Raw genomic sequence first — 26,884 nt, 5'->3', positions numbered from 1 at the left:
TCCCAGGGGTACAGTACTCACCTGGTAGTCGTGGCTCCGTGACCGTGTCGGTTCGGGGAATGCGTGGGGGGCGGGGCCAGAGCTAGCGTGCATTGCGTGAGGGGGGCGGGGCGTGGCCGAGTTGCCAATGCCTGCAGGGTGCCGGGGTGAGAGGCCAATCTGTGGGGGGCGGAGCCTGGGCGAGCGGCCGGCCAATCCGTGTGGGGGCGCAGCCTGGGCGAGCGGCCAATCCGTGCGGGAGGGCGGGGCCATGGCGAGCCCAGCGGCCAATCAGCTTTGTGTCACCGTAAGGACACAATTTTGGAGCAAGACAGACAGACAGACAGACAGACAGACAGAATAAGGCAATTATATATATAGATGTCCGATTTTTCTATTTCGATTTCTTGTGATTTTTTTGTGATTTTTTTTTTTTATCTTTAGTTTTAATATATTATACAATAAAAATGATTATATTTTATCTTTGAAAGTGTTGGGTTATTAAGTATAATTTGTGCATACTTGTTATAATATTTTTGTAAATATGTTATCATTTATCATCTGCTATTTTCACTGTGCGACATTCACTACATGCTTATTTATGAAAAACACTTCTTATGCTAAAATGAATTCACTAACTGGTATAGTTTCCAAACTATGCTAACTTATAGGGTGGTTCTGCTGTTTTGACCCCTCAGGAGGCCTTGCCATGTTCGGGACAGGTTTTGTAACAAATTGTTGGGCTCATTTTCTATTACCTCTTGTGAAAATGAAACATTGCAATTGCAAAAAGAAACATTATAGTGAAAAAAAAATGAAATTTTTTAACTTTATGTCCCAATGGGATAACACTTTGTGAAACGTCTGTGGTATTCAATGCTCACCACACCCCTTGAGGAATTGATTGAGGGGTATTGTTCTAACTGGGTTCACTTTCTGGGTATTCTTCTGCTTTTTCCCTCAGTAGCTCTGCTAATGTGCCATGACAGCCATAAACCATTCCAGCAAAATCTGTTTAAGATGCTCACTGCACCTCTTGAAATATTCCAGGTGAGGTGTAGGTCCCAAAATGCAGTTGCTTGTGGAGGGTTTCTGTAATTTTGGCACCTCAGTGGCTCTGCAAATACGACATGGCCCAGTCAATCTCATATTTTCAAATCTACACTCCGAAGGTCAAGTAGCGCTCCTTCCTTTCTGAGTTCTGCTGTGTGTGCCAACAGTTTCCAATGACCTGTTTGATACTGGTGTACTCAGATGAAATTGCACAACACATTTTGGGAGCCATGTTCTCCTGTTACCTTTGTGAAAATTAAAAGTTCAGGGCTAAAATAACATTTTAGTAGACAAAATGCCATTTTAATTTTTTCTTTTTACTTTGTTGTTTTTCCCGTTAGGTACCTGAATGGTTAATATGAGTACTTTGATCAGAGCAATTTTTCAAATGGAGTAATGTTTGAGGTTTCTCTGACATATAGGTCTCTCCATGTAACTTGGTTGCTAAAAAATAGGTTTTGTAAATTGTGCTAAAAAAAGTTGTTAAAATTGTAAACTTTCTAAAATTCTAGCAAATAGACATTTAAAACTGATGGTAACGTAAGGTAGAAATAACATGTTATTTATTCATTATTTGTTTTGCGGCATGACTGTTTTAAAGTAATAGAAATTCAGACTACAAATTTTGGGGATTTTCAGACATATTTATTTATATTATTCCCTAAACTCCGCTATTAATTCCACAGCGCTTTACATACATCAACAACACTATCCCCATTGGAGCTCACAATCCAAATTCCCTATCAGTATGTCTTTGGAATGTGAGAGAAAAACCCACGCAAACACAGGGAAAACATACAAACACTCCTTGCAGATGTCCTTTGTGGGATTTGAACCAAGGATCTTAGGCGGGCTTTGCACACTACGACATCGCAGCTGCGATGTCGGTGGGGTCAAATTGAAAGTGACGCACATCTGGCGTCGCTCTCGATATCATAGTGTGTAAATCATTTTTGATAGATTAACGATCCCAAAATCGTCGAAATCGTATCATCGGTGTAGCTTCGGTCATTTCCATAATTTCGGAAGGACCAATGTTACGATGTTGTTCCTCGTTTCTGAAGCAGCACACATCGCTGTGTGTGAAGCCACAGGAGCGAGGAACATCTCCTACCTGCGTCCCGCGGCTGACGCCGGCTATGCGGAAGGACAGAGGTGGGCGGGATGTTTACGTCCTGCTCATCTCCGCCCCTCCGCTTCTATTGGCCGCCTGCCGTGTGACGTTGCTATGATGCTGCACGACCCGCCCCCTTAATAAGGAGGCGGGTCGCCGGCCAGAGCGATGTCGCAGGGCAGGTGAGTGCATGTGAAGCTGCCGTAGCGATAATGTTCGCTATGGCAGCTATCACAAGATATCGCAGCTGCGACGGGGGTGGGGATTATCGTGCTCGGCATCGCAAGGATCGGCTTGCGATGCCGTAGTGTGCAAAGTGCCCCTTACTGCTTGTAAAGCAATTATGCTTTCGATTTAGCCACCATGATACCCTGTTTCATTTACATATAATTTGTGTTTTACAAACACAAATGATATGAGCCTAAATTTACCACAAACATAGAGTACAATATGTCAAAGTTTCATCGTTTTTAAGGTTGAATGTAGACATAAATACATTGAGTTTAACCTATAGCCTTACATGTTAACCCAAACTCATGGGGAAGATATTAAGCTCCATATTAGGGGAATTTTTTTTTCTCAACTCCACATACAGCAGTTAGACTAGATCCCTGGATCAAAGTCCATCACATAAATTATTACCTATAACCTGTAATATTATATTTTTCAAGAAAGAGATCCAGGACCGCCTTGAAATTTTGTAGTGGATGGCGGGAAACCTTTTTACTGCCAGGGGCCATTTGTAAATGTATACCAACCTTCGGTAACCGCACAAAATTATCAATCTGAATATTAACCGGCTTTATCTGATCAAGCAATTAATTAACTCACCCCTATTGTTGTGGCCGGAGCTGCTTCTCTTTGGTATGGTTAATTTTCAATTATATTGATCACGTAACGTTGCTTTTCACAAATTCTTTTCCATGTACAGTATGTCTCTGTCTGGAGCGCAGTCAACTCTTTGTGATAATAAGATTGGTAAATCATATATATCACATAACAAACTCTGGGACTTCTGTATATACATTACATAGGAGACATTGGGACTGCTGTATTTATATCACAGGAGACATTGAAGGCACATGCATCACACGAGGGGCTGGGGACATCTACCTGCCCCAGCCCCTTCTGTGATGTATATGATCCAGCCCCTCCTATGATGTATATGCCCCAGCCCCTCCTGTGATGTATATGCTCCAGCCGCTCCTGTGATATATATTCCCCAGCCCCTCCTTTGATGTGTATGCCCCCAGCTTTTCCTGTGATGTGTATGCCGCCAGCTTCTCCACTGTGATTTATATTCCTCAGCGTCTCCAATATGAATGTGATGAACATGCCCCCAGTCCTTCCTGTGTTGTACATGTTTCAGCCCCTCCTGTGATGTATATTCCCCCAGCCCCTCCTGTGCTGTATAAGCCCCAGCCTCTCCTTTGATATGCATGTCCCCTGCATTTCCATTGTGATATATTTGCCCCAGCATCTCCAATGTGATGTATATGCCTCAGCCTCTCCTGTGATGTATATGCCCTGCAGCATCTCTTGTGATGTATATGCCCCAGCCCCTCCAGTGATATGTATGCCCCAAGACCCTCCTGGGAAGTATATACCCCAGCCCCTCATGTGATGTATATATCACTGGAGAGGTTGGAGTATACACATCACAGGAGATGCTGGGGGCATACACTTCACAGGAGATGCTGGGGGCATGCACATGACAGGAGGGGCTGAGGGCATATACATCAAAAGAGGGGCAGGGGCATATACAATGATGGAGGGGCTGAGGGCATACGCATCACAGGAGGGGCTGCGGCATATACATCACAAGAGATGCTGGGGCACAGGCATCACTGGGAGGCATACACATGGCTAAGGGGCACAGACAGCACTTGGGGGGTACAGACATTAATGGGGGGCATGGACAACACTGGAGAAGCACAGACATCACTAAGGAGGCACAGATATCACTGAGGGTTATGGACATCACTGGGGGCACGGACAGCATGAGGGTGCTTGGATATCACGAGTGGAGTACAGACAGCACAGGAGGACTTTGACAGCACTAGTGGGGCACTTGTGAAAACAGATAACACTTGCAGATAACAGACATCACTAGAGGAGCATGGACATCACTAGGGGAACATGGACATCACTGGGGGCACATCACTGGGTTGTACACAGCACTGGGGGGTAGCACACAGCACTGGCAGAGGGGGGCACACAGCACTGGAGGAGGGGGCATACCACACTATTGGTTGAGGGGAAACACAGCACTGGGGGTGTCACACAACACTGGGGGGCACACAGCACTATGGAGGCCCCACAGCACTATGCGTGGCACACACACAGCACTGGGGGAGGGGGCACACAACACCGGAGGGCAGGCACACAGCGCTGGAAGCCATGAAGCTGCTGCTAGTCTTCAGTGAGACGGGAGTGCAGAGCGCTAACCCTGCCCACGAAGTTCGCCATAAGCACACTGGCACTGGCCAGTGTGTGCACCCAATGATACGTTAACGCAGCATTCAGTAGTGAACGCTTTGGCCGGAGTCACACATCACATCACCCGGCAGGGCCGCACACTCTCCTGACAGGAGCCTCTCAGCTACATAGAAATACAGTAGTAATATATACAAGGGACTCCTGAATTCAGTAAATTGATGATTTTTTATTATTTCATGCTCAGTATAGTCAAGTCAAGACGTTGCGGCCCAAAAATGGCCTTCATCAGTAACTAGCACCTGAGATGAAGGCAGTATTTGGAATGCTAGCAGATATGTGACTGGGATCTGCAGCCTGTTATTTCTGCCATGGGCAGTTGTAGTAATGCTATTAAGAGTCTCTGTGGTTTGCAGTCTGTCATTAGCAGTATCCACTGCCTCCACACAGCAGTGGATACTGCTAATGACAGACTGCACCCTGGTAACTAGAAATTCGGTAGAAGTGCCTTATCCTTTTGAACTCTACATAGAAATACATGCAGCCGACCCAGAGTGTGCAGTCGTGCTGGGTGATGCGATGAGAGACTGTAATGCCTGATAGGAGCCACAGACTCAGACTGGCTGTAAGGGGAATTTAGTGAAAAGCCGCTCACAAAGCAGGACCCCAAGAACTCTGCAACCCTTTAACCCCTGTACAGGGATTTGGATTTACACAGAGCCTCAGCGATCACTACCTGTGGTAGACTGTAGTCCGTGGTCGTCAGGCAGGGTCAAAATCCAGGAGATGCAAAACAGGAACAGAATCGGCAGGCAAGGGCGTAGTAAGGAGACAAAGCAGTGGTCAAATCCGGAACTGGCAGCAAGGTACAAAAACGACAGGCAGGAGGGTAGTCAAACACAAGCAAGGTCAGCACACAGGAATCACAATACAAACAGCACATGAGCCAGGAGAACAGAACTATCACTGGCAGTGATCATGTGACAGGAGAGGGAATAAGAAGGGTGTGGTGTCTTCCCATAGGCTGCAGGTGAATGTTGGCCACTTCAGCCGGGAGACACACGCCACCTACAGTCAGCCAGTGGTACTGCAGGTTCCAGGGAAACCCAGCCTAGTGGATGAGCGGAGCCTGTGCTCCGCAGAGCCACGGGCACTGACTCCTCTCCCATCACCACCACTATCCATGGTGGTAACATGGCGTCGTCTGGCGATCGGAGCAGAAGTCGCAGGAGCGGACTCCGGTGGGGACGTGACACTGTGCTCCGCAGAACCACGGGCACCGACTCCTCTCCCATCACCAGCACTATCCATGGTGGTAACATGGCGTCGTCTGGCGATCGGAGCAGAAGTCGCAGGAGCGGACTCCGATGGGGACGTGACAGAGACTCGCTTGAGTCACTCACAAGTGTGACTCCTGAATGCACGTCCTCAAAGCGCACATGGGGATTTAAAGCAATGGCGGCCGGCAAGATGCAATCGCCAGCCCGAGCACTGTGGCCTCAGGAATCTAGGAATCTGTCCGCGGGCCGTAGAAAACTTCCTCGCGGGCCACATACAGCCCGTGGGCCGGAGGTTCCCCACCCCTGAAGTTCCACAATCTCACTGCTCTTACAGTAAAGAGTAACAGTCTTTGATGTTAATTAAACTTTTTTGCTCTAGATCAGGGAACCTTTTTTTTCTGGCGGAGGCCATTTGGAAATTTCTGCCATAATTCGGCAGCCACACAAAATTGTCAACTTTAAAATTACCCTACTATATAATAATAATAATAATAATTTTATTTATTTATATAGCGCTATTAATTCCATAGCGCTTTACATACATTGGCAACACTGTCCTCATTGGGGCTCACAATCTAGAGTCCCTATCTGTACTATATTTGGTCAAACAATGAAGTCACTGTCGTGGCTGGAGCTTGCTTGCAGGATGCAGCAAGCTTTGAGTTGGAAATAGGAGATGCAAACGATGGTGGCTGTGGTGCAGGCGAACGAGAGGCCCGCCTCATGGAAGGCACCCCAGCAGGATAAGGCCATGCAAACCCTTCCAGACCCGCCGACCCGTCGGGAGACAGGGCCCGCTCACGGTGAAACCGGTGAACCCCAGGTGTCCCAGCGCCCAGAAGAGACGGCGTTGCCTGTGGGGCTGTCCCAGATCTCCGTGCCAGCCTTGGTTGTAAGGAGGGCATACATGGGTGCACAGTTGCACGTCCGCCCCTCTTCGCCATTCTCTGACCATGAAGACGGCAACGACTGTTGAGTGAGGTAGCGGTTCTTGGCTACCATACTGCCCGTCCCCATTGGGACTTGTTCATGTTTCCGTTTTAAAATGAACAAGGCTGAGAACTTGCAAGCCACCTAAAAACTTTTCGGCTTGTAAATAATCCCGGACCACCCTTTCAGGTCCTGCAGCCCCGGGGAGGCTTGTTGGAGGAAGGGCCTGCGGCAGAGGAGGCCGAGGTCCCGTCACCATTGCAACCGGTGACGACCCTCCGGGTCAGGGGTCCCCTGGACGTGGTACCTGTGAGAGACTGCCGGGTATGGAACTTTGTACCCGGCCCGTATGGGCAACACCCGGACCCGTTCCTGTTTCCTGGACTGGGGAAATGGGGTGCTGACTTGTTTTTAGAGGCAGCATCAAGGTTCAGGTTTGCTTTGGTGGGCAACTGAAAGGACCCGGTCCCGTCCCGTTCCCGGTTAATAAAAATGTTTTACCTGTTTGCAACTTTTAAGCAAAATGCCTCCCGCAAGGGAAGATGCAAAAACCTTCGGAAATGTAAATATGTTAGTATGCTTGTTCACTGTTTCAATCTTTTTCAGTTCAGAAAAATAAACGGTGGTGGTCGGACAGCCCACGGATGGTCTGTAGTTAACCAAGGGGGAGTGTGACGCCCTGGACTAGCCAGGAAGTCACAGATAGCGCCCCACACAACACCAGTCCCTCACCAGGTAACACCAGCCAACACATTAAACCCTAGTCACCTCCCTCAGAGCTTGATGGACACACCAGGGGGTGTAGCCAGGCGGTTGGCCACGCCCACCGAGGAGTCCAGAGGGCCTGAGGCAGAAAACACAGTGAGTTTGGAGGGAGTTCAGTGGAAGTGCAGTTGGAGTTGAGTGAGGTGAAGGAGACTGACAGGTGCTGGGGTTGGAGCTCGGGCACCTTTGGCTAGGAGGCAGACAGTGGCCTAGCCTGCAGGAGCCGAGAAGACGGCTCGGTGGAACCGTGATGGATCGGGACAGGGTAGTGGCCCGCCGGTACCGACCCGGGGAACCGACTCGGAAATCGGAGCACACAGGGGGGTACTCAGATCATGAAACGAGGTCCAGAAGCCACTGGACTGAGTTAATCAACTGATTGCGGTCTGGACCTTAGGTCCTTTCCCACCCAAGTCCGGACTGAAGACAACAGCCCACCGAGGTGGATGGAAAGCCACCGCACAGGCAGAGAAATCCCACGGGCTAGCGTCTGCGGGCAAACGGGCTCCTTCGACATATACAAAGCTGGGGAGCAGACTCCCGTTGCTGAAGCACAGGCAGTCAACACATACATAACACGGTGCAGGAGAAAGGCCAAGACCACCAAACTGGGTGGGGGACCAGACGCAGCCGGCTGCGGGCACCGGCCACCATCAACTTTGTTTACCAGAGACTTGTGTGTGTCAATAACTGTAAGTACAACAGTGCCATCCGGCAGTGCACCGCCCTGCACCACCCAGCTACTCTCCCCAACGGGTCCTGGGGCCATCATCCCTGCCCACAGAGGAGTTAACATCTTGCTGCATAACCATCTCCCCTGGGTGCCCCGTAACTGCAGCGGTGGTGTCTACACCTTCACCACATCCCGTGGGTGGCGTCACGAACTCAAACACAGCTCCGGCCGTACACCTACCTACCTACCCCCAAAGTAGCGCCAGCACCCTTTCAGAGCGAAGTGACCCCGGGTCCGGAGGCGCTCGAGCCACCAACAAGCCCGGATCCGAGCGGCTCGGATGCAGTCGAACGCGGGGCGGTACATATCGCTCCCCACGGGCGGAGCGCGGTACCCCGGAAGGTTGGTGAGAACAGGGGCGGCAGTTCACAGGAGCGCAGGGCGGCGGCAGTTTCTCACAGAGTCACCATTGTTGTGAATGCTGTCTGGTGGAGCTCCGCTCTTGGACTCCCTCCTGTGGTCGTTGATGTTAGTGGGTTGGATTCTTTTCCTCAGTTCTACACACCTGGTTGGCAGCTCAAACCTTGATTTTGGATATAGGCATGTGCTGGATGTTTGTCTTTGCCAGTTGTCTGAAATTCCTGAGATAATAGGAATCTGTCTCTTGTCCCCCTGGCTTCCCTGCTATCAAGCTAAGCTAAGTTCTTAGTTTTACTTCATACTTTTGTGTGTTGTTTGCTTATGGCTTCTGTGAATTATCTCTGAAGGTTTTTTTGTATTGTATCCTGTTTTGTTTGTGCCTTCAGATAAGGAAGATTTATCTTCCTAGTCAGTCTATGCTATTTATCTTAGCAAGGGTTAGTCGGTAGGGTAATTGCTATTTTTTTCCACAGTTTAACCAGAGTCTTGCATGGATTGTGAATGTGCGAGTATTAGATTACTCTTCCTTTTTGCACATTCCGTGTAGGAAGTTTTGATAGGGTTTTTCATGCCGACCGCAAGAGTTACCTATCCTGTCTTTCGTATTTAGTATAGTGTGGCCTCTCTTTGCTCCATCTTGCTCTTGCTGTGTATGTCTTTTCATCTTTGCTCACAGTCTGTACAAGTGGGAGGCTGCCTATTTTTCTTTGGGGAAATCTGCTCTGATGCAAGATTGTTTCTTTTCACTTTCTGCCTTGTAAGTTATGTAGTCTTCCGGCTGGGTTTGAGGCATCTAGGTTGTTAGGCATGCTGCACAGCTACTTCTAGAGTGGTGTTAAGTTCAAGGCTTCCGGTCGGTACTTTATTACCTACGAATCTGGTGAATTGTGTTCATGGTAGTCATTGAACAACGGATCATAACAGTAAAACTGGCCATTATTGATTGTTCCACAGAAGCAGGGAAAAAGGGTGTTTTGAATTTTTTTTTCTCTGTTTTTTCCCCTCTTGTAATCAGGGTGTTTGATGATTACTTCTTCAGTATGAGTGCACAGATTTTGGCTGCTCGCTTGGACCAGCTTGCGGCCAGAGTTCAGGGTATAGCAGATTATGTTACTCAACCTTCTGTATCTGAACCAAAAATTCCTATTCCTGACTTGTTTTCTGGTGTCAGTTAAAATTTTTGAGTTTCAAAAGTAACTGTAAATTATATCTGGCACTGAAACCGCAATCCTCTGGTGATGCCGTACAGCAGGTTAGGATAATTATTTCCTTGCTAAGTGGCAACCCACAGGATTGGGCCTTTTCTCTGTCATCTGAGAATCCTGTTTTGCATAGTGTTGATTCCTTTTTTCAGGCTTTGGATCTACTTTATGATGAGCCCAATCTGGTAGATCAAACAGAAAAAGCCTTGCTGGCCTTGCAGCAGGGATCTGAGGCAGCTGAAATTTATTGTCAACAGTTTAGAAAATGGTCAGTGTTGACTGAATGGAATGATGATTCTTTAGCAGCTCTGTTCAGAAAAGGCCTTTCTGAAGCCGTTAAAGATGTGATGGGTGGTTTCCCCAAACCGTCAGGTCTGAATAATTCAATGTATCTTGCTATTCAGAGTGACAGGCGTTTCCTGGAGCTTATATCTGAATGACTCAGTTTTCAGCCTGGAAATCAGGCTCCTGCATCTGTTGATCACGTTCCAGACCCTATGCAGTGTGATAAGACGTTATCTCGTGGTGATCGACAGAGTTTTAGGCGGGAAAATAGGCTGTGTTTTTATTGCAGCGACCCGTTTCATGTAATTTCGGCTTGCCCTAAGCGGAGTATGAGGATTGCCAGCTCCTTTACCATCAATACTATACAGCCTAAATTTTTGTTGTCTGTGTCACTGGTCTGCTCGTTATCATCTTTTTCTGTAATAGCATTTGTGGACTCGGGTACTGCATTGAATTTAATGGATTTCAAGTTTGCCAGGAGTTGTGGCTTCCTGTTGCATTCCTTGCAAGTCCCTATTCCTTTGAGAGGCATTGATACAACTCCTTTGGCAAAGAACAAGCCACAGTTTTGGATGGTCTTGACTATGCGTATGGCTCCGGATCAATCTGAGGAATGCCAGTTTCTTGTTTTGCAAGATTTGCATTATCTTGTCATGTTGGGGTACCCATGGCTGCAGACTCATAATCCACTATTGGATTGGCAGAATATGTCTGTTATTAGTTGGGGCTGTCAGGGGATGCATGATGCTTTGCCTCTAAGGACAATTTCCGCATCTGTTTCAAGGATCCCTGAGTTCTTGTCTGATTTTCAGGAGGTTTTTGATGAACCAAAATCTGGTCCGCTTCCTCCGCATAGGGAGTGTGACTGTGCAATTGACTTGATACCAGGTAGTAAGTTCCCTAAGGGAAGACTTTTCAATCTGTCTGTGCCAGAACACGAGGCTATGAGGGCTTATATTAGGGAGGCCTTGGAGAAGGGACACATCAGACCTTCCTCTACTCCTTTGGGTGCGGAGTTCTTTTTTGTTTCTAAGAAAGATGGCTCCCTGAGACCCTGCGTTGATTATCGGCAGTTGAACAAGATTACTGTGAAATTCCAATATCCATTGCTCTTGATTTCTGACCTGTTCACCAGAATTAAGGGAGCATGTTGGTTCACTAAGATTGATTTGAGGGGGGCATATAATCTAGCTCGTATCAAGCAGGGTCATGAATGGAAAACGGCATTCAATTCGCCCAAAGGCCATTTTGAATACACTGTGATGCCGTTCGGACTTACGAACGCCCAATCTGTTTTCCAGTCCTTCATGCATGACATTTTTCGTTGTTTCATTGACAAGTTTTTGATTGTGTATCTGGACGACATTTTGATTTTTTCTGGGATTCTCATGTGTACCAGGTCAGGAAGGTTTTTCAGGTCCTTTGCGATAATTACTTGTTTGTCAAGGGGTCCATGTGCCTTTTTGGGGCTCAGAAGGTTTCTTTTTTGGGTTTCATTTTGTCTCCTTTCACCATTGAGATGGACCAGGAGAAGGTTCAGGCTATTCACACATGGGTTCAACCCTCTTCTATCAAAGGTCTCCAGAAATGTTTGGGGTTCGCTAACTTCTATCGGAAGTTTATTGTGAATTTTTCTAGTATTGTTAAACCACTAACTGATCTGACCAGAAAAGGGGCTGATGTGGAGACCTGGCCTCCTGAGGCGGTCTCTGCTTTTCGGGAGCTTAAGAGACGTTTTGCTTCTGCTCCTGTTCTGTGTCAACCAGATTTGTCTTGCCCCTTTCAAGTTGAAATTGATGCTTCTGAGATTGGTGCAAGGGCTGTTCTGGCCTTTCTCCTCCATGCACAACTCTGTACTCTTCCCCGATCTCGGTCCGTACGGTCGGCAGCCTGGGCCTCTCGTGGGTCGGACCTCTATCCCCCTCTCTCAGACTCCCTCTCTGCTGGCGCGCCACAGCCACCTGAACTAGGGCTCTGTACCTTCTCTTGTGCTCAGTCCCATGCTCTGGCAACTACTCTCTTTTAGTCTACGATTACAAGTGCCGTCTCTCTCTAGGTGTTACTGGCCCCAGCTTGGTTGTGCTGTCTGTTCGGTGTAACATCCAGACAGCTCTGTTCTGCATCCCTGAAAGCCTGACAGCCTCCCTTCAGGGAGATGCACACTGTGCGTCTGCTCTGTCTTGTGTCCAAGCTTTTTCTGGCTGGCTAAAAGTATCTCTACTCCTAACTGCCCATGCCCCCACCTTTGCAAGTTGTTATGGTGACCTGGGTCTGCTAGGAACTGGCTGAGTCACTTCCTGACTGTGTTTGTAGAAACATTGTTAACCCTTTCCTAGTGACTGCTTTTCCCTGCTGTATGGTGGTGTGAGGTGTGTGTAAACTTACCAGATTAACATCTTGACCTGCTCGGGAAGGATATAATTATATACCCTGTAGAGACCAGTCTCAGGGGTGCTATACATACATAGAAACCATGGGGCCCCATAGAAGAAGGTCTAATTGCCTCATCCCCTCACATAAAAAATATTTACCTGGGTCACAGAAGCCCCTTGATTACCCTTTCATTGAACCCATTAAGTATGATGCCAGCAAAAGTGCCCCCCCAAACACAGTATGATACCATGAAAAATAATTCTTCCACGGTACCCTCCACATGCACAATATGATGACCTTACTGTATCCCCCTTAACAAAGCTGGCATAATATAGCAAATAGCTGTGGATCAACTTTTCCCATCTGGGCACCTACACAAGGCTAGTGCTGATTGTGACAACTCATCAAGGGGCAGGACTGCATTTACAGCGTATAAATAACATGTATGTTAGGAATTGTAATCTCACCTTCTTCCGGTAATTGTTGGTTGTGTTTGTGGAGTTTCTGTCCTGTGGTCGTTTTTTGTATTTGAGGCTTTCTTAGCAGTAGCTGGAACATAAGTAAATTGTCAATTAAAGGTAAATCTTAAAGGGTTTTTCCCTATTCAATAGATCGTGCTCTGTATAATGGCAAAACCAATGAAGTCAGCTGTCAACATAACGTCACCGATGCAGAAAAACAACAGAGGTCCAGGGCACCGGGAAAATCAAGGCTCTGTAGTGCGGGAGCCAAGGACAATAACCAAGTTAATACTCCGTTTGTTTCTCACTGCCATAGCTTATAATAGAAAGGTTTCTGAAAGCAATTAATCACTTTATTATGTTAAATAAATTGGCAAACATCTATTCTAGCTTAAAACACTTCTACAAAATTCTAATGTTAATTGCTTGAGAAAATATTGAGGCCAATTACTCAAAAGTGACGTAAAAGCTTTGAAAAGTTGCTAATTTTTTGTGCAACGTGGAGTTCCATGAATGATTTTGCAATTTTTGGAGTTTTTGCACCACTTTGGATCAGCTCTGATAAAATGGAAGGAAGGAGCATCTACTTCATGAAATTTGATGGTGTTTTTTATGCCAGAAATGCTATTCCAGTCATTGGCTGGAGTAACATATCTGGCTCAGCGTGAAAAGATGCAAGCCACTTGCTAAAGGCTCCAAATTCATAAGTGGTGTGCTGTTTTGAATGAATCTGGCACTGTGTAGCTCGCGTTTGAGATATGCTGGTCTTGATGAATCAACCCCTTGTTTCAAATACATACTTTTTAGATGCCCTGCAATATGCACATCTAAAGCACAACAAATTTAGAAAACATCAAAGAGCTTGAGTTTCATACCTTGCTTGATCCTGATGAGATCCTTCTGTAATCGTTTTTGCTCCTTCGTCATACTGTTCATATGGTAATTCTGAGCGTCCTCAATTTCTTGAATGCCATTGTTGAGTCTTGCTTCTGCTCTCTTGGCTCCTCGCCTTTCAGCTTCCCATTGCTTATCCATATTGTTACCAAGATGTCTTGAACGTTGCATTTGCTTCAGAGAGCTTATTAAAGACACCATATGAGCAATATATAAGTGATCTGTCTAGTATTATTCCTATAGGATACACGTATACTGTAGAATTTTTACTGCAACACAAAATCTATACATCTATGGTTATTTATCAACCCCCTGAACTCATGTCTCATGTATAATAGGTGTTGCTCATCACTTTCATATTGATAAAAAGTATCATCAATTAGGGTCTGAAATGTGTCCCCCACTGATCACTTACCAGTTATTATCACCTCCAGTGACAGCTGGATAAAAACAGTTTATGGAGCTGCTTGTATCTCAGCTCCTACTGAAAAAAGTAAGGCTGTGTGTACACGCTGCGTTTTATTTTTGCATTTTTTATGCTTTTTATTCTTGCAGATTTTAATCAATCTACAAGTGAAAACACGTCCCAGCAAAATCTATGAGAATCCTGAAGTGCTGTGCACACTTTGCAGATTTTTTTCCTTGCAGACCTTGGCACCAGTGGCGTACCGTCAATAGAGGTAGGCCACGCCACTGCTATGGGGCCCGTGACCTAAGGGGGCCCGGCAGTGGCTGCCCGCTGTGTGTGCGCTTTGACTTTCATCACTCCCAGCAAGGCGGGATGCCCTTGGCCGGTCACCAAGCAGCTGATTAAGGGGGGGCGCACTATTTGAATACTTGCAGGCAGCCGCAATACAAATATGCAGACTCGCACATACTTGCCACACTGCACACTGCGCGGCCTCTGCTGAAGAGGAGGGAGTGGGCAGGCAGCATCTGCTTTCAGACAGGAGAACTCTGAGTGAGAGATGGCAGGAGGATAACAACCAATCAGGACAGGGGGCGGAGCTTGTCTGTACAGCGTCGGGAAAAAAGAAAATGTGGAAAGGACAAGGAGAGACTACAGAGCAGAATAAGCAGAGGAAACAGAGAGCTAAGCAAACAAGATGAAGCGGAGACCAGGAGGACCAAAAAGAAAAGCAGAGGACAGGATCTGAACACAGCCAGGAAGACCCACAGGAAGTGCAGCAGGGAGGCCAGAGGCTGCATGATCTCACAGCACAGGTGCAGGTGAGTATTATAATGTGCAAATGTCTGTCTGTAACGCTACAAAAAGAAACTGTCCTGTACTATGACATCCCTGTGTGTGTATGTGTGTGTGTGTGTGTGTGTATTTTATCCCTGTACTATGACATCACTGTGTGTGTGTATTTTTATCCCTGTACTGTGACATCACTGTGTGTGTGTATTTTTATCCCTGTACTGTGATATCACTGTGTATAAGTGTGTTCTTATCCCTGTGCTGTGACATCACTGTGTGTGTGTTATATCTGTACTGTGACATCACTGTGTGTTTTATCCCTGTATTGTGACATCACTGTGTGTGTTATCCCTGTACTGTGACATCACTGTGTGTGTTATCCCTGTACTGTAACATCAATGTGTGTGTTTTATCCCTGTACTGTGACATCACTATGTGTTCTTATCCCTGTACTGTTAAATCTGTGTGTGTATTATCCCTGTACTGTGACATCACTGTGTGTGTTACCCCTGTACTGTAACATCACTGTGTGTGTATGTGTTTTATCCCTGTACTGTGACATCACTGTGTGTGTTTTATTCCTGTACTGTGACATCACTGTGTGTGTGTGAATTATCCCAGTACTGTGACAACACTGTGTGTGTGTGTTATTTTCCCTATACTGTGACATCACTGTGTGTGTGTGTTTGTGTTATCCCTGTAATGTGACATCACTGTGTGTGTTATCCCTGTACTGTAACATCACTGTGTGTGTATGTGTTTTATCCCTGTACTGTGACATCACTGTGTGTGTTTTATCCCTGTACTGTGACATCACTGTGTGTGTGAATTATCCCAGTACTGTGACAACACTGTGTGTGTGTTCTTTTCCCTATACTGTGACATCACTGTGTGTGTGTGTTATGCCTGTAATGTGACATCACTGTGTTTGTTATCCCTGTACTGTGACATCACTGTGTGTGTGTTATCCCTGTACTGTAACATCGCTGTGTGTGTGTGTGTGTTTTATCCCTGTACTGTGACATCACTGTGTGTGTGTGTGTTTTATCTCTGTACTGTGACATCACTCTGTGTGTATTTTTATCTCTGTACTGTGACATCACTGTGTGTATTTTTATCTCTGTACTGTGACATCACAGTGTGTGTATTTTTATTCCTTTACTGTGACATGACTGTGTGTATTTTTCCTGTACTGTGACATCACTGTGTGTGTGTTTTATCCCTGTACTGTGACATCACTGTGTGTGTGAATTATCCCAGTACTGTGACAACACTGTGTGTGTGTTCTTTTCCCTATACTGTGACATCACTGTGTGTGTGTGTTATCCCTGTAATGTGACATCACTGTGTGTGTTATTCCTGTACTGTAACATCACTGTGTGTGTATGTGTTTTATCCCTGTACTGTGACATCACTGTGTGTTTTATCCCTGTACTGTGACATCACTGTGTGTGTGAATTATCCCTGTACTGTGACATCACTGTGTGTGTGTTATCCCTGTACTGTGACATCGCTGTGTGTGTGTGTTTTATCCCTGTACTGTGACATCACTGTGTGTGTGTGTGTGTATTTTATCTCTGTACTGTGACATCACTCTGTGTGTATGTTTATCTCTGTACTGTGACATCACTGTGTGTATTTTTATCTCTGTACTGTGACATCACAGTGTGTGTATTTTTATTCCTTTACTGTGACATGACTGTGTGTATTATCCCTGTACTGTGACATCACTGTATGTGTGTGTGTGTATTTTTATCCCTGTACTGTAACATCACTGTGTGTGTGTATTTTTATCCCTGTACTGTGACATCACTGTGTGTGTTTTAGCCCGGTAATGTGACATCACTGTGTGTGTGTTTTATCCCAGTACTGTGACAACACTGTGTGTGTGTTCTTATCCCTAAACTGGGACATCTCTGTGTGGGTATGTGTTATCACTGTACTGTGACATCACTGTGTGTGTTATCCCTGTACTGTGACATCACTGTGTGTGTTATCCCTGTACTGTAACATCACTGCTTGTGTGTGTTCTTATCTCTACACTGTGACATCACTGTGTGTGTGTGTGTGTGTATTTTTATCCCTGTACTGTGACATCACTGTGTGTGTTATCCCTGTACTGTAACATCACTGTGTGTATTTTTATCCATGTATTGACATCACTGTGTGTTTATTTTTATCCCTGTACTGTGACATCACTGTGTGTGTATTTATATCCCTGTTCTGTGACATTACTGTGTGTGTTTTATCCCGGTACTGTGATAACACTGTGTGTGTTCTTATCCCTATATATGTACTGTGACATGACTATGTGTATTATCCCTGTACTGTGACCTCACTGTGTGTGTGTGTGTATTTTTATCCCTGTACTGTGACATCACTGTGTGTGTTATCCCTGTACTGTGACATCACTGTGTGTGTTATCCCTGTACTGTAACATCACTGTGTGTGTTTTATCCCTGTACTGTGACATCACTATGTGTGTTCTTCTCCCTGTACTGTTAAATCTGTGTGTGTATTATCCCTGTACTGTGACATCACTGTGTGTGTTATCCCTGTACTGTAACATCACTGTGTGTGTATGTATTTTATCCCTGTACTGTGACATCACTGTGTGTGTTTTATCCCTTTAATGTGACATCACTGTGTGTGTGAATTATCCCAGTACTGTGACAACACTGTGTGTGTGTTATTTTCCCTATACTGTGACATCACTGTGTGTGTGTGTGTGTGTTATCCCTGTAATGTGACATCACTGTGTGTTATCCCTGTACTGTAACATCACTGTGTGTGTATGTGTTTTATCCCTGTACTGTGACATCACTGTGTGTGTTTTATCCCTGTACTGTGACATCACTGTGTGTGTGAATTATCCCAGTACTGTGACAACACTGTGTGTGTGTTCTTTTCCCTATACTGTGACATCACTGTGTGTGTGTGTTATCCCTGTAATGTGACATCACTGTGTTTGTTATCCCTGTACTGTGACATCACTGTGTGTGTGTTATCCCTGTACTGTAACATCGCTGTGTGTGTGTGTGTGTTTTATCCGTGTACTGTGACATCACTGTGTGTGTGTGTGTTTTATCTCTGTACTGTGACATCACTCTGTGTGTATTTTTATCTCTGTACTGTGACATCACTGTGTGTATTTTTATCTCTGTACTGTGACATCACAGTGTGTGTATTTTTATTCCTTTACTGTGACATGACTGTGTGTATTATCCCTGTACTGTGACATCACTGTATGTGTGTGTGTTTTATCCCTGTACTGTGACATCACTGTGTGTGTGAATTATCCCAGTACTGTGACAACACTGTGTGTGTGTTCTTTTCCCTATACTGTGACATCACTGTGTGTGTGTGTTATCCCTGTAATGTGACATCACTGTGTGTTATCCCTGTACTGTAACATCACTGTGTGTGTATGTGTTTTATCCCTGTACTGTGACATCACTGTGTGTTTTATCCCTGTACTGTGACATTACTGTGTGTGTGAATTATCCCTGTACTGTGACATCACTGTGTGTGTGTTATCCCTGTACTGTAACATCGCTGTGTGTGTGTGTTTTATCCCTGTACTGTGACATCACTGTGTGTGTGTGTGTGTGTGTTTTATCTCTGTACTGTGACATCACTCTGTGTGTATTTTTATCTCTGTACTGTGACATCACTGTGTGTATTTTTATCTTTGTACTGTGACATCACAGTGTGTGTATTTTTATTCCTTTACTGTGACATGACTGTGTGTATTATCCCTGTACTGTGACATCACTGTATGTGTGTGTGTGTGTGTGTATTTTTAACCCTGTACTGTAACATCACTGTGTGTGTGTATTTTTATCCCTGTACTGTGACATCACTGTGTGTGTTTTGACCCGGTAATGTGACATCACTGTGTGTGTGTTTTATCCCAGTACTGTGACAACACTGTGTGTGTGTTCTTATCCCTAAACTGTGACATCACTGTGTGTGTATGTGTTATCACTGTATTGTGACATCACTGTGTGTGTTATCCCTGTACTGTGACATCACTGTGTGTGTTATCCCTGTACTGTAACATCACTGCTTGTGTGTGTTCTTATCCCTATACTGTGACATCACTGTGTGTGTGTGTGTATTTTTATCCCTGTACTGTGACATCACTGTGTGTGTTATCCCTGTACTGTAACATCACTGTGTGTATTTTTATCCTTGTATTGACATCACTGTGTGTTTATTTTTATCCCTGTACTGTGACATCACTGTGTGTGTATTTATATCCCTGTTCTGTGACATTACTGTGTGTGTTTTATCCCGGTACTGTGATAACACTGTGTGTGTTCTTATCCCTATAATGTACTGTGACATGACTATGTGTATTATCCCTGTACTGTGACCTCACTGTGTGTGTGTGTGTGTATTTTTATCCCTGTACTGTGAAATCACTGTGTGTGTTATCCCTGTACAGTAACCACCGTGATACAGTAATCACCGTGTGTGTGTATTTTTATCCCTGTACTGACATCACTGTGTGTATGTGTGTGCGAATTGTTATCCCTGTACTGTGACATCATTGTGTGTGTATTTATATCCCTGTTCTGTGACATCACTGTGTGTGTGTATTTTTATCCCTGTACTAAAAGGTAAACCATCAGGAAACCCTATCTGCTAACATGCTAAGGAATGTGCAGCATCAGATGATGATCTCACTCACTTCTCCGCTGCCATGGCCGACCGACACTTGCTTAGTGAGCATGATCCCAGAGTTCCGGTCATGTGCACTACTTCAGTTTGAAGGCAGGACGCGTACACCCGTCATCATAGTGCGCATGACCTAAACTCTGAGGTCATGCGCGCTGAGCCGAAATCCAGCGTCGGGCGGCAATGGCAGCGGAGAGGTGAGAGAGATCATCCTCTGATGCTGTACAATCATTAGCATGTTAGTATGCCAACAAGGACGTACTAACATGCTAATGGGGGCGACTAACAAGGGAAGCAACACCCAGGGGACTAGTCCTTGCGCTCATTAGGGAATAGCAATATGCACCCAGAACTGCTTGGGTTCTGGGTGCATATTGGACCTGACAGGGTCCCAATAAATGATTTTATGTGTTTTTTACTGTCTTTTGTATTTCATAAAGATTGCTATATTTTTATCTAGCATTTCCATTTTCTGGTGTGCATATCCATTATGTGTTAGCTTTTTTCTTCTTCTGTTTTCATCATGTGATCATACAGGATTCTGCAATCGGTTTTATTTATTTAGTCCAGGTGTGCACCCCTTTTTTATGTGTATATATACAGTGCCTTGCGAAAGTATTCGGCCCCCTTGAATTTTTCAACCTTTCCCCCATTTCAGGCTTCAAACATAAAGATACAAATTTTAAATTTTATGGTGAAGAACCAACAAGTGGGACAGAGTTGTGAAGGTAAACAATATTTATTGCTTATATTAAATTTTTGTAAAAAATAAAAAACTGAAAATTGGGGAGTCCAATATTATTGGCTCCTTTTACTTTCAGTGCAGCAAACTCACTCCAGAAGTTCATTGAGGATCTCTGAATGATCCAATGTTGTCCTAAATGACTGATGATGATAAATATAATCCACCTGTGTGTAATGAAGTCTCTGTATAAATGCACCTGCTCTTTGATAGTCTCAGTGTTCTGTTTAAAGCACAGAGAGCATCATGAAGACCAAGGAACACAACAGGCAGGTCCGTGATACTGTTGTGGAGATGTTTAAAGCTGGATTTAGTTGCAAAATATTTCCAAAACTTTAAACATCCCAAGAAGCACTGTGCAAGCGATCATATTGAAATAGAAGGAGTATCATACCACTGCAAATCTGCCAAGACCCGTCCGTCCCTCAAACTTTTTATGTCAAATAAGGATAAGACTGATCAGAAATGCAACCAAGAGGACCATGATCACTCTGGATGAACTGCAGAGATCTAGAGCTAAGGTGGGAGAGTTTGTCCATTGTCCATCTGGCCTTTAAGGAAGAGTGGCAAGAAGAAAGCCATTTCTCAAAGATATCCATAAAAAGTGTTGTTTAAAATTTGCCACAAGCCACCTGGGAGACACACCAAACATGTGGAAGAAAGTGCTCTGGTCAGATGAAACCAAAATCGAACTTTTTGGGCACAATGCAAATTATATGTTTGGTGTAAAAGCAACACAGCTCATCACCCTGAACACACCATCCCCACTGTCAAACATGGTGGTGGCAGCATCATGGTTTGGGCCTGCTTTTCTTCAGCAGGGACAGGGAAGATGTTTAAAATTGATGGGAAGATGGATGGAGCCAAATACAGGGCCATAGTTGAAGAAAACCTGTTGGAGTCTGCAAAAGACCTGAGACTGGGACGGATATTTGTCTTCTAACAAGACAATGATTCCAAACATAAAACAAAATCTACAAAAGAATGATTAAAAAATAAACGTATCCAGGTGTTAGAATGGCCAAGTCAAAGTCCAGACCTGAGTCCAATTAAGAATCTGTGGAAAGAGCTGAAAACTGCTGTTCCCAAACGCTCTCCATCCAACCTCACTCAGATCAAGCTGTTTGCAAAGAAAGAATGGTCAAGAATTTCAGTCTCTCGATGTGTAAAACTGATAGAGACATACCCCAAGCGACTTGCAGCTGTAATAGCTGAAAAAGGTGGCGCTACAAAATATTAACTTAAAGGGACCGAATAATATTGCACACCCCAATTTCCAGCTTTTTATTTTTTTCAAAAATTTAAAATAAGCAATAAACATCATTCACCTTCACAATTGTGTCCCACTTGTCATTGATTCTACACCATAAATTTTTTTTTTTTTATCTTTATGTTTGAATAATGTAATGCGGGAAAAGGTTGAAAAATTCAAGGGGGCCGAACACTTTTGCAAGGCACTGTATATATATATATATATATATATATATATATATATTATCTCTGTATTGTGACATCACTGTGTGTATTATCCCCGTACTGTAACATCACTGTGTGTATTATCCCCATACTGTAACATTAATCTTGGTATTATCCCTCTACTGTGACATCACTGTGTATTATACCCATGTACTGTGATATCACTGTGTGTATTACCCCTGTACTGTGACATCACTGTGTATTACCCCTGTACTGTGACATCACTTTGTGTATTATCCCTGTACTGTGACATCACTGTGTGTATTATCCCCGTACTGTAACATCAGTCTTGGTATTATCCCTCTACTGTAACATCACTGTGTGTATTATCCCTGTACTGTGACATCACTGTGTGTATTATGTCTGCTCTGTGACATCACTGTGTGTATTATCCCTGTACTGGAACATCACTGTGTGTGTTTTATCCCTGTACTGTGACATCACTGTGTGTATTATCCCCGTACTGTAACATCACTGTGTGTATTATCCCTGTACTGTGACATCACTGTGTGTATTATCCCCATACTGTAACATCACTGTGTGTATTATCCCCGTACTGTAACATCAGTCTTGGTATTATCCCTCTACTGTAACATCACTGTGTGTATTATCCCTGTACTGTGACATCACTGTGTGTATTATCTCTGCACTGTGACATCACTGTGTGTATTATCCCTGTACTGTGACATCACTGTGTGTATTACCCCTGTACTGTGACATCACTGTGTGTATTATCCCCGTACTGTAACATCACTGTGTGTATTATCCCTGTACTGTGACATCACTGTGTGTATTATTCCCATACTGTAACATCACTGTGTGTATTATCCCCGTACTGTAACATCAGTCTTGGTATTATCCCTCTACTGTAACATTATTGTGTGTATTATCCCTGTACAGTGACATTACTGTGTGTATTATCTCTGCACTGTGACATCACTGTGTGTTTTATCCCTGTACTGTGACATCACTGTGTGTATTACCCCTGTACTGTGACATCACTGTGTGTATTATCCCTGTACTGTGACATCACATTGTGTATTATCCCTGTATTGTGACATCACTGTGTGTATTATCCCCATACTGTAAAATCACTGTGTGTATTATCCCTGTACTGTGACATCACTGTGTGTATTATCCCCGTACTGTAACATCAGTCTTGGTATTATCCCTCTACTGTGACATCACTGTGTGTATTACCTCTGTACTGTCGCATCACTGTGTGTATTATACCCCTGTACTGTGACATCACTGTGTGTATTATACCCCTGTACTGTGACATCACTGTGTGTATTATACCCCTGTACTGTGACATCACTGTGTGTATTACCCCTGTACTGTGACATCACAGTCCTCACAATAGCATAACACACTGATTACACATTTGCTTTCATTCGATATAGTTTTCTGACAGCTTAGGTTTATGCATTATGTAGTATATTAATGTAAACTAATTACCAAGAAAATATAGTAGAGATCAACATACTCCTCTAATACAGAGAAAGGCTATAAAAAGTACATCTTACCGCAGGATGACTTTCAGGCACTACGAGTTGGCCTTCTCTCTATGCGACTGACACAGCGACTTTTCTTTTCTGAAGTATTGAACAGATTTTACTGGGAAATAATCACCATTCCTTCTGCTTGGCTGTTGATAAATGTTCGCTGTCCTAATGACAGGGACAGGTGCTATACCCCTGCATAGATATGGAGACTGGTAATTGTCCCTAGAGATGCTAAGCATTCCTCACTTAATTGCTTACTGACAGAGTTGGTAACAGTCAGACAAATAAATCCTGCTTTCTGCACTTACACAAGAGGCAGTATTATAAAGGCAAGGTGACTGCGCATTGGAGATACTATAGTTACTGTATTGGCAACAAAGATATGCAAATAACCACGTAAGCACTGCAGATTTCACAATGGATTATTGGAGTACAGTTCTACCGGAGCTCAATCAGGACTGTTATATATGCTGTACATAGGACTGTGCCAAAATAGTGAGGTAATAAGTATGATACAGTCAGATAGAGACAGCAGAGCTTCAGATAGGAATATACAGAGTATAGATAATACCATACATAGGTAAACAGATACAGTATGTGATAGACAGATTTAATTGAATATAGTAGCAGTGTGGCTGAAAGTCCTTGTTTTCCTGCTAGTCCAGTCAAAATACGGTTTAACCCGGAACAAATTCCAAGAAAGCGTTTTATGATTTTTTTTTTATTACTATTATATGTGGGGAACAACATATTAAAAGTTTTCCAAAAATTGATCAGCACAAAGGTCCTAACTATGACGTCATAAGACGATGACAGCCATCGCACTAAAAATAACGAATATTTCCCTATTTCAAAGCTGTAGCTGTAGGTTACAGAAGAGTTTGCATTTTTTATACTATATATTTTCATATAACAATTTTTATACAAAGTTTTATACTAACTACATGGACAGGCGAGATCATGACGTCATCAATGACGTCATGACATACATGTACACTTCTAGAAATTATAGAATTATTAATACACAGTGCATTTTAAGACCTACTTCATCACTGAATAACTGTGTCAGGTCAATAGTCACTATTTTCATCATCAGACACTGCTTCCTCACTCATATTGTCACAATGCCCTTCTTGACATGGTCCGCATACCCGTGAACAGGTAAGTCCGTGTCTTTTGCAAGTGCACCGAAGTGTACTACAACCACGAGAACAATTGCAGTGAATTATTTTCAGAAGTGTTTCTGGCGCGGGTGAAGTATCCATCATCACTGGAACTAGACTGTTCTGCAATTCCCATCCCCATTCAGTAGTGTCCATGGCCTCACCATTGTCCATCCAAAGCATCACTTGGAGGTAACTCCGAAGGGCATGATACTTCGTTGCCGAGGAGGTCGGTGGCAGTCGTTCAGGTGTAACAAAGATTTTGGCTGAACCAACTTTATATTTATCTTTAAACTCCCTTTATCCGAGTAGAAATAAAGCTTGTTGCCATCGCTGGTTGATGCGTGATAAAGTAACAACACCAAAAGATCTGTATCTTCGCCAATGAGACTAGTACTTTTGTTGGATGACATTGGCACTGCTGCCTTAACAATCTCCACATCTGCATCCCCCTCTGATTGTATTATGTGGCAACCTCTGTCATTCATGCGCTGTGAAATGAGATTGATAAGAGACTGTTTGTTCTCCACATTCGAAAGGAAGTCCTCCTTTTTCCCGACAAATTTCGTTCCTTCATCAATGTTCACTTTGTTACTTGTTCGATTTTTGCACCGTCGCTGATGGGTAATGTCCTTAGTATTTGGTCCTCCAATGTAACCATCAAATACTATCGTACCCTTACCATAGTGCTTTACTGTGAAAGATGCATAGTCTACAGTGATTGAACAATATGTCTTTCCTTCTGACCACTTCAGTCGATGGAGAAGAGAACCTCCGTCATGAACATAATGTTCCACTTCTGGTACATTCTTTCCAGAGTCTTGGCTTTCATTGACCGCTTGTACTTAACTGAAAACAGTGATTGACCCTCCATTGTTGCCACTATTTCTCCAATGGTGAACAGGTTATGGACATTCACATCCTTATTTGCATTGACACCAGTGATAATATTGCGAAGAGACACTTTATCAGAGAAAAGTGTAAAGGTCTCGAGTTTATCTACAATTTTCTCCAGGTCTTCACGATCTCTTCACGTCCTTGACGTTCTTGCCTCCTTGTGTTGTTCACTGGTGACAAAGCTCTGGTTAGTGAAACCCTGTATTGCATCACTGTAGGAAGAGGACACTGGCACAGACAGAGTCCACAAGGCCCTCTGATGTTCGGACATCCCACTTCCTCTGGTGAGTCCTCCTGCAGTTTTTAGGGAGCGCATCAGAGCTTGCACGATGACTAGGTTGCAACCCAGGCCTGCCCAGTACTGATCAGTATGCCTTACAACATGCAAGCCATTCATAAATCTATGGAAGACTGATGGCATATCATCTTCCAGAGTTGTCATAGACTGGAGATAAAGGTAGGCGGCCTTCACATAGTTACCATGCCCAGGAGCTGCAAGAATGGGCAAACATTCGGCTACAGCATGAAGGTGCATCAGCCAGGATCCTGTACGATCGGCCTCAATAAGCTCCCTTTCAATTCCTACCATCTTTTGGTAATTCAGCCATAGTTTACTGGTGCGAGAGTGAGCGGATAATCCATTTCTTTTGGTGGACAAGAGGTGGACAATTTCACTAAGGCAGGTAGAAGTGATGACCGAATTCAAGTCACTCTCCCCTGTCAGCGTCCGAGGATACAACTGCTCAAGTTCTTGCAACAGGTCTACAAAACCAGGATGGTCGCAAAGTACTTTGTCTGCAACTTGCTTTAACATTTTACAGCTCTGGCGGCCATATTATTTGATGTCAGATTTGGAACCTTTGTGGTAACCCTATCTTGGTAAACTTTTAGTATGTTTTTCCCTACATGTAATACTACCAAAAAAACAATAAAACGCTTTCTTGGAATTTGTTCAGGGTAAAGGGTTTTTTTTTTGTATTTTAACTGGACTATGCCTGGCGGCCTCCTTGACATATGACTTCATTACACCAGCAGGATCGAGGCTATGAGAGGCCAATGGCATGCATGGAAGGTCAAGAGATAAATGCTTGTCAGTTTACTGTCTCTGCAGTTAATATTGTATTGGGAAGACAGGTCTGTCATTACTGGGGTGACTATATGTCGAGGAAGCTCAGGCGCTCGGATCTCACACATTGTGGCTAATGCTTGTTGCTGATGCCTGCTATGTTACATACAGTAGCCAGCATCTGTGTCTAACAACAGCAACAGGTGCTAAGCTCCGATTGCTACTGTTAACTATTTAAATGGCAATCTAGGACAGCAGCATTTAAATAGAGCGTCTGCACACGCTG

The 26,884-nt window shown here is 44.2% G+C and overlaps 1 protein-coding gene across 3 annotated transcripts in view; it reads right to left on the bottom strand.

Annotated features, from left to right (window-relative positions):
* The window catches only part of CCDC190 (coiled-coil domain containing 190), a 46,037-nt gene extending 22,265 nt beyond the window's left edge, over positions 1-23,772 (bottom strand). For 2 of the 3 annotated variants that reach the window (XM_075320920.1, XM_075320922.1), the window contains exons 1-3: positions 23,494-23,772; positions 13,847-14,049; positions 12,978-13,059 (exon numbers count right to left, since the gene is read on the bottom strand). In XM_075320920.1, coding sequence (XP_075177035.1) covers positions 12,978-13,059; positions 13,847-14,036 — 272 coding nt within the window. In that variant the 5' untranslated portion in view covers positions 14,037-14,049; positions 23,494-23,772. Of the gene's footprint in view, positions 1-12,977; positions 13,060-13,846; positions 14,050-14,280; positions 14,458-23,493 lie in introns of those variants that run through there. The other variant, XM_075320921.1, reaches the window with a different exon arrangement.
* Positions 23,773-26,884: the final 3,112 nt, after the last annotated feature.

The sequence above is a fragment of the Anomaloglossus baeobatrachus genome, chromosome 8, assembly GCF_048569485.1.
Source record: "Anomaloglossus baeobatrachus isolate aAnoBae1 chromosome 8, aAnoBae1.hap1, whole genome shotgun sequence".
NCBI classification, from domain to species: domain Eukaryota; kingdom Metazoa; phylum Chordata; class Amphibia; order Anura; family Aromobatidae; genus Anomaloglossus; species Anomaloglossus baeobatrachus.
This window is presented reverse-complemented; position numbering and strand designations above follow the sequence as displayed.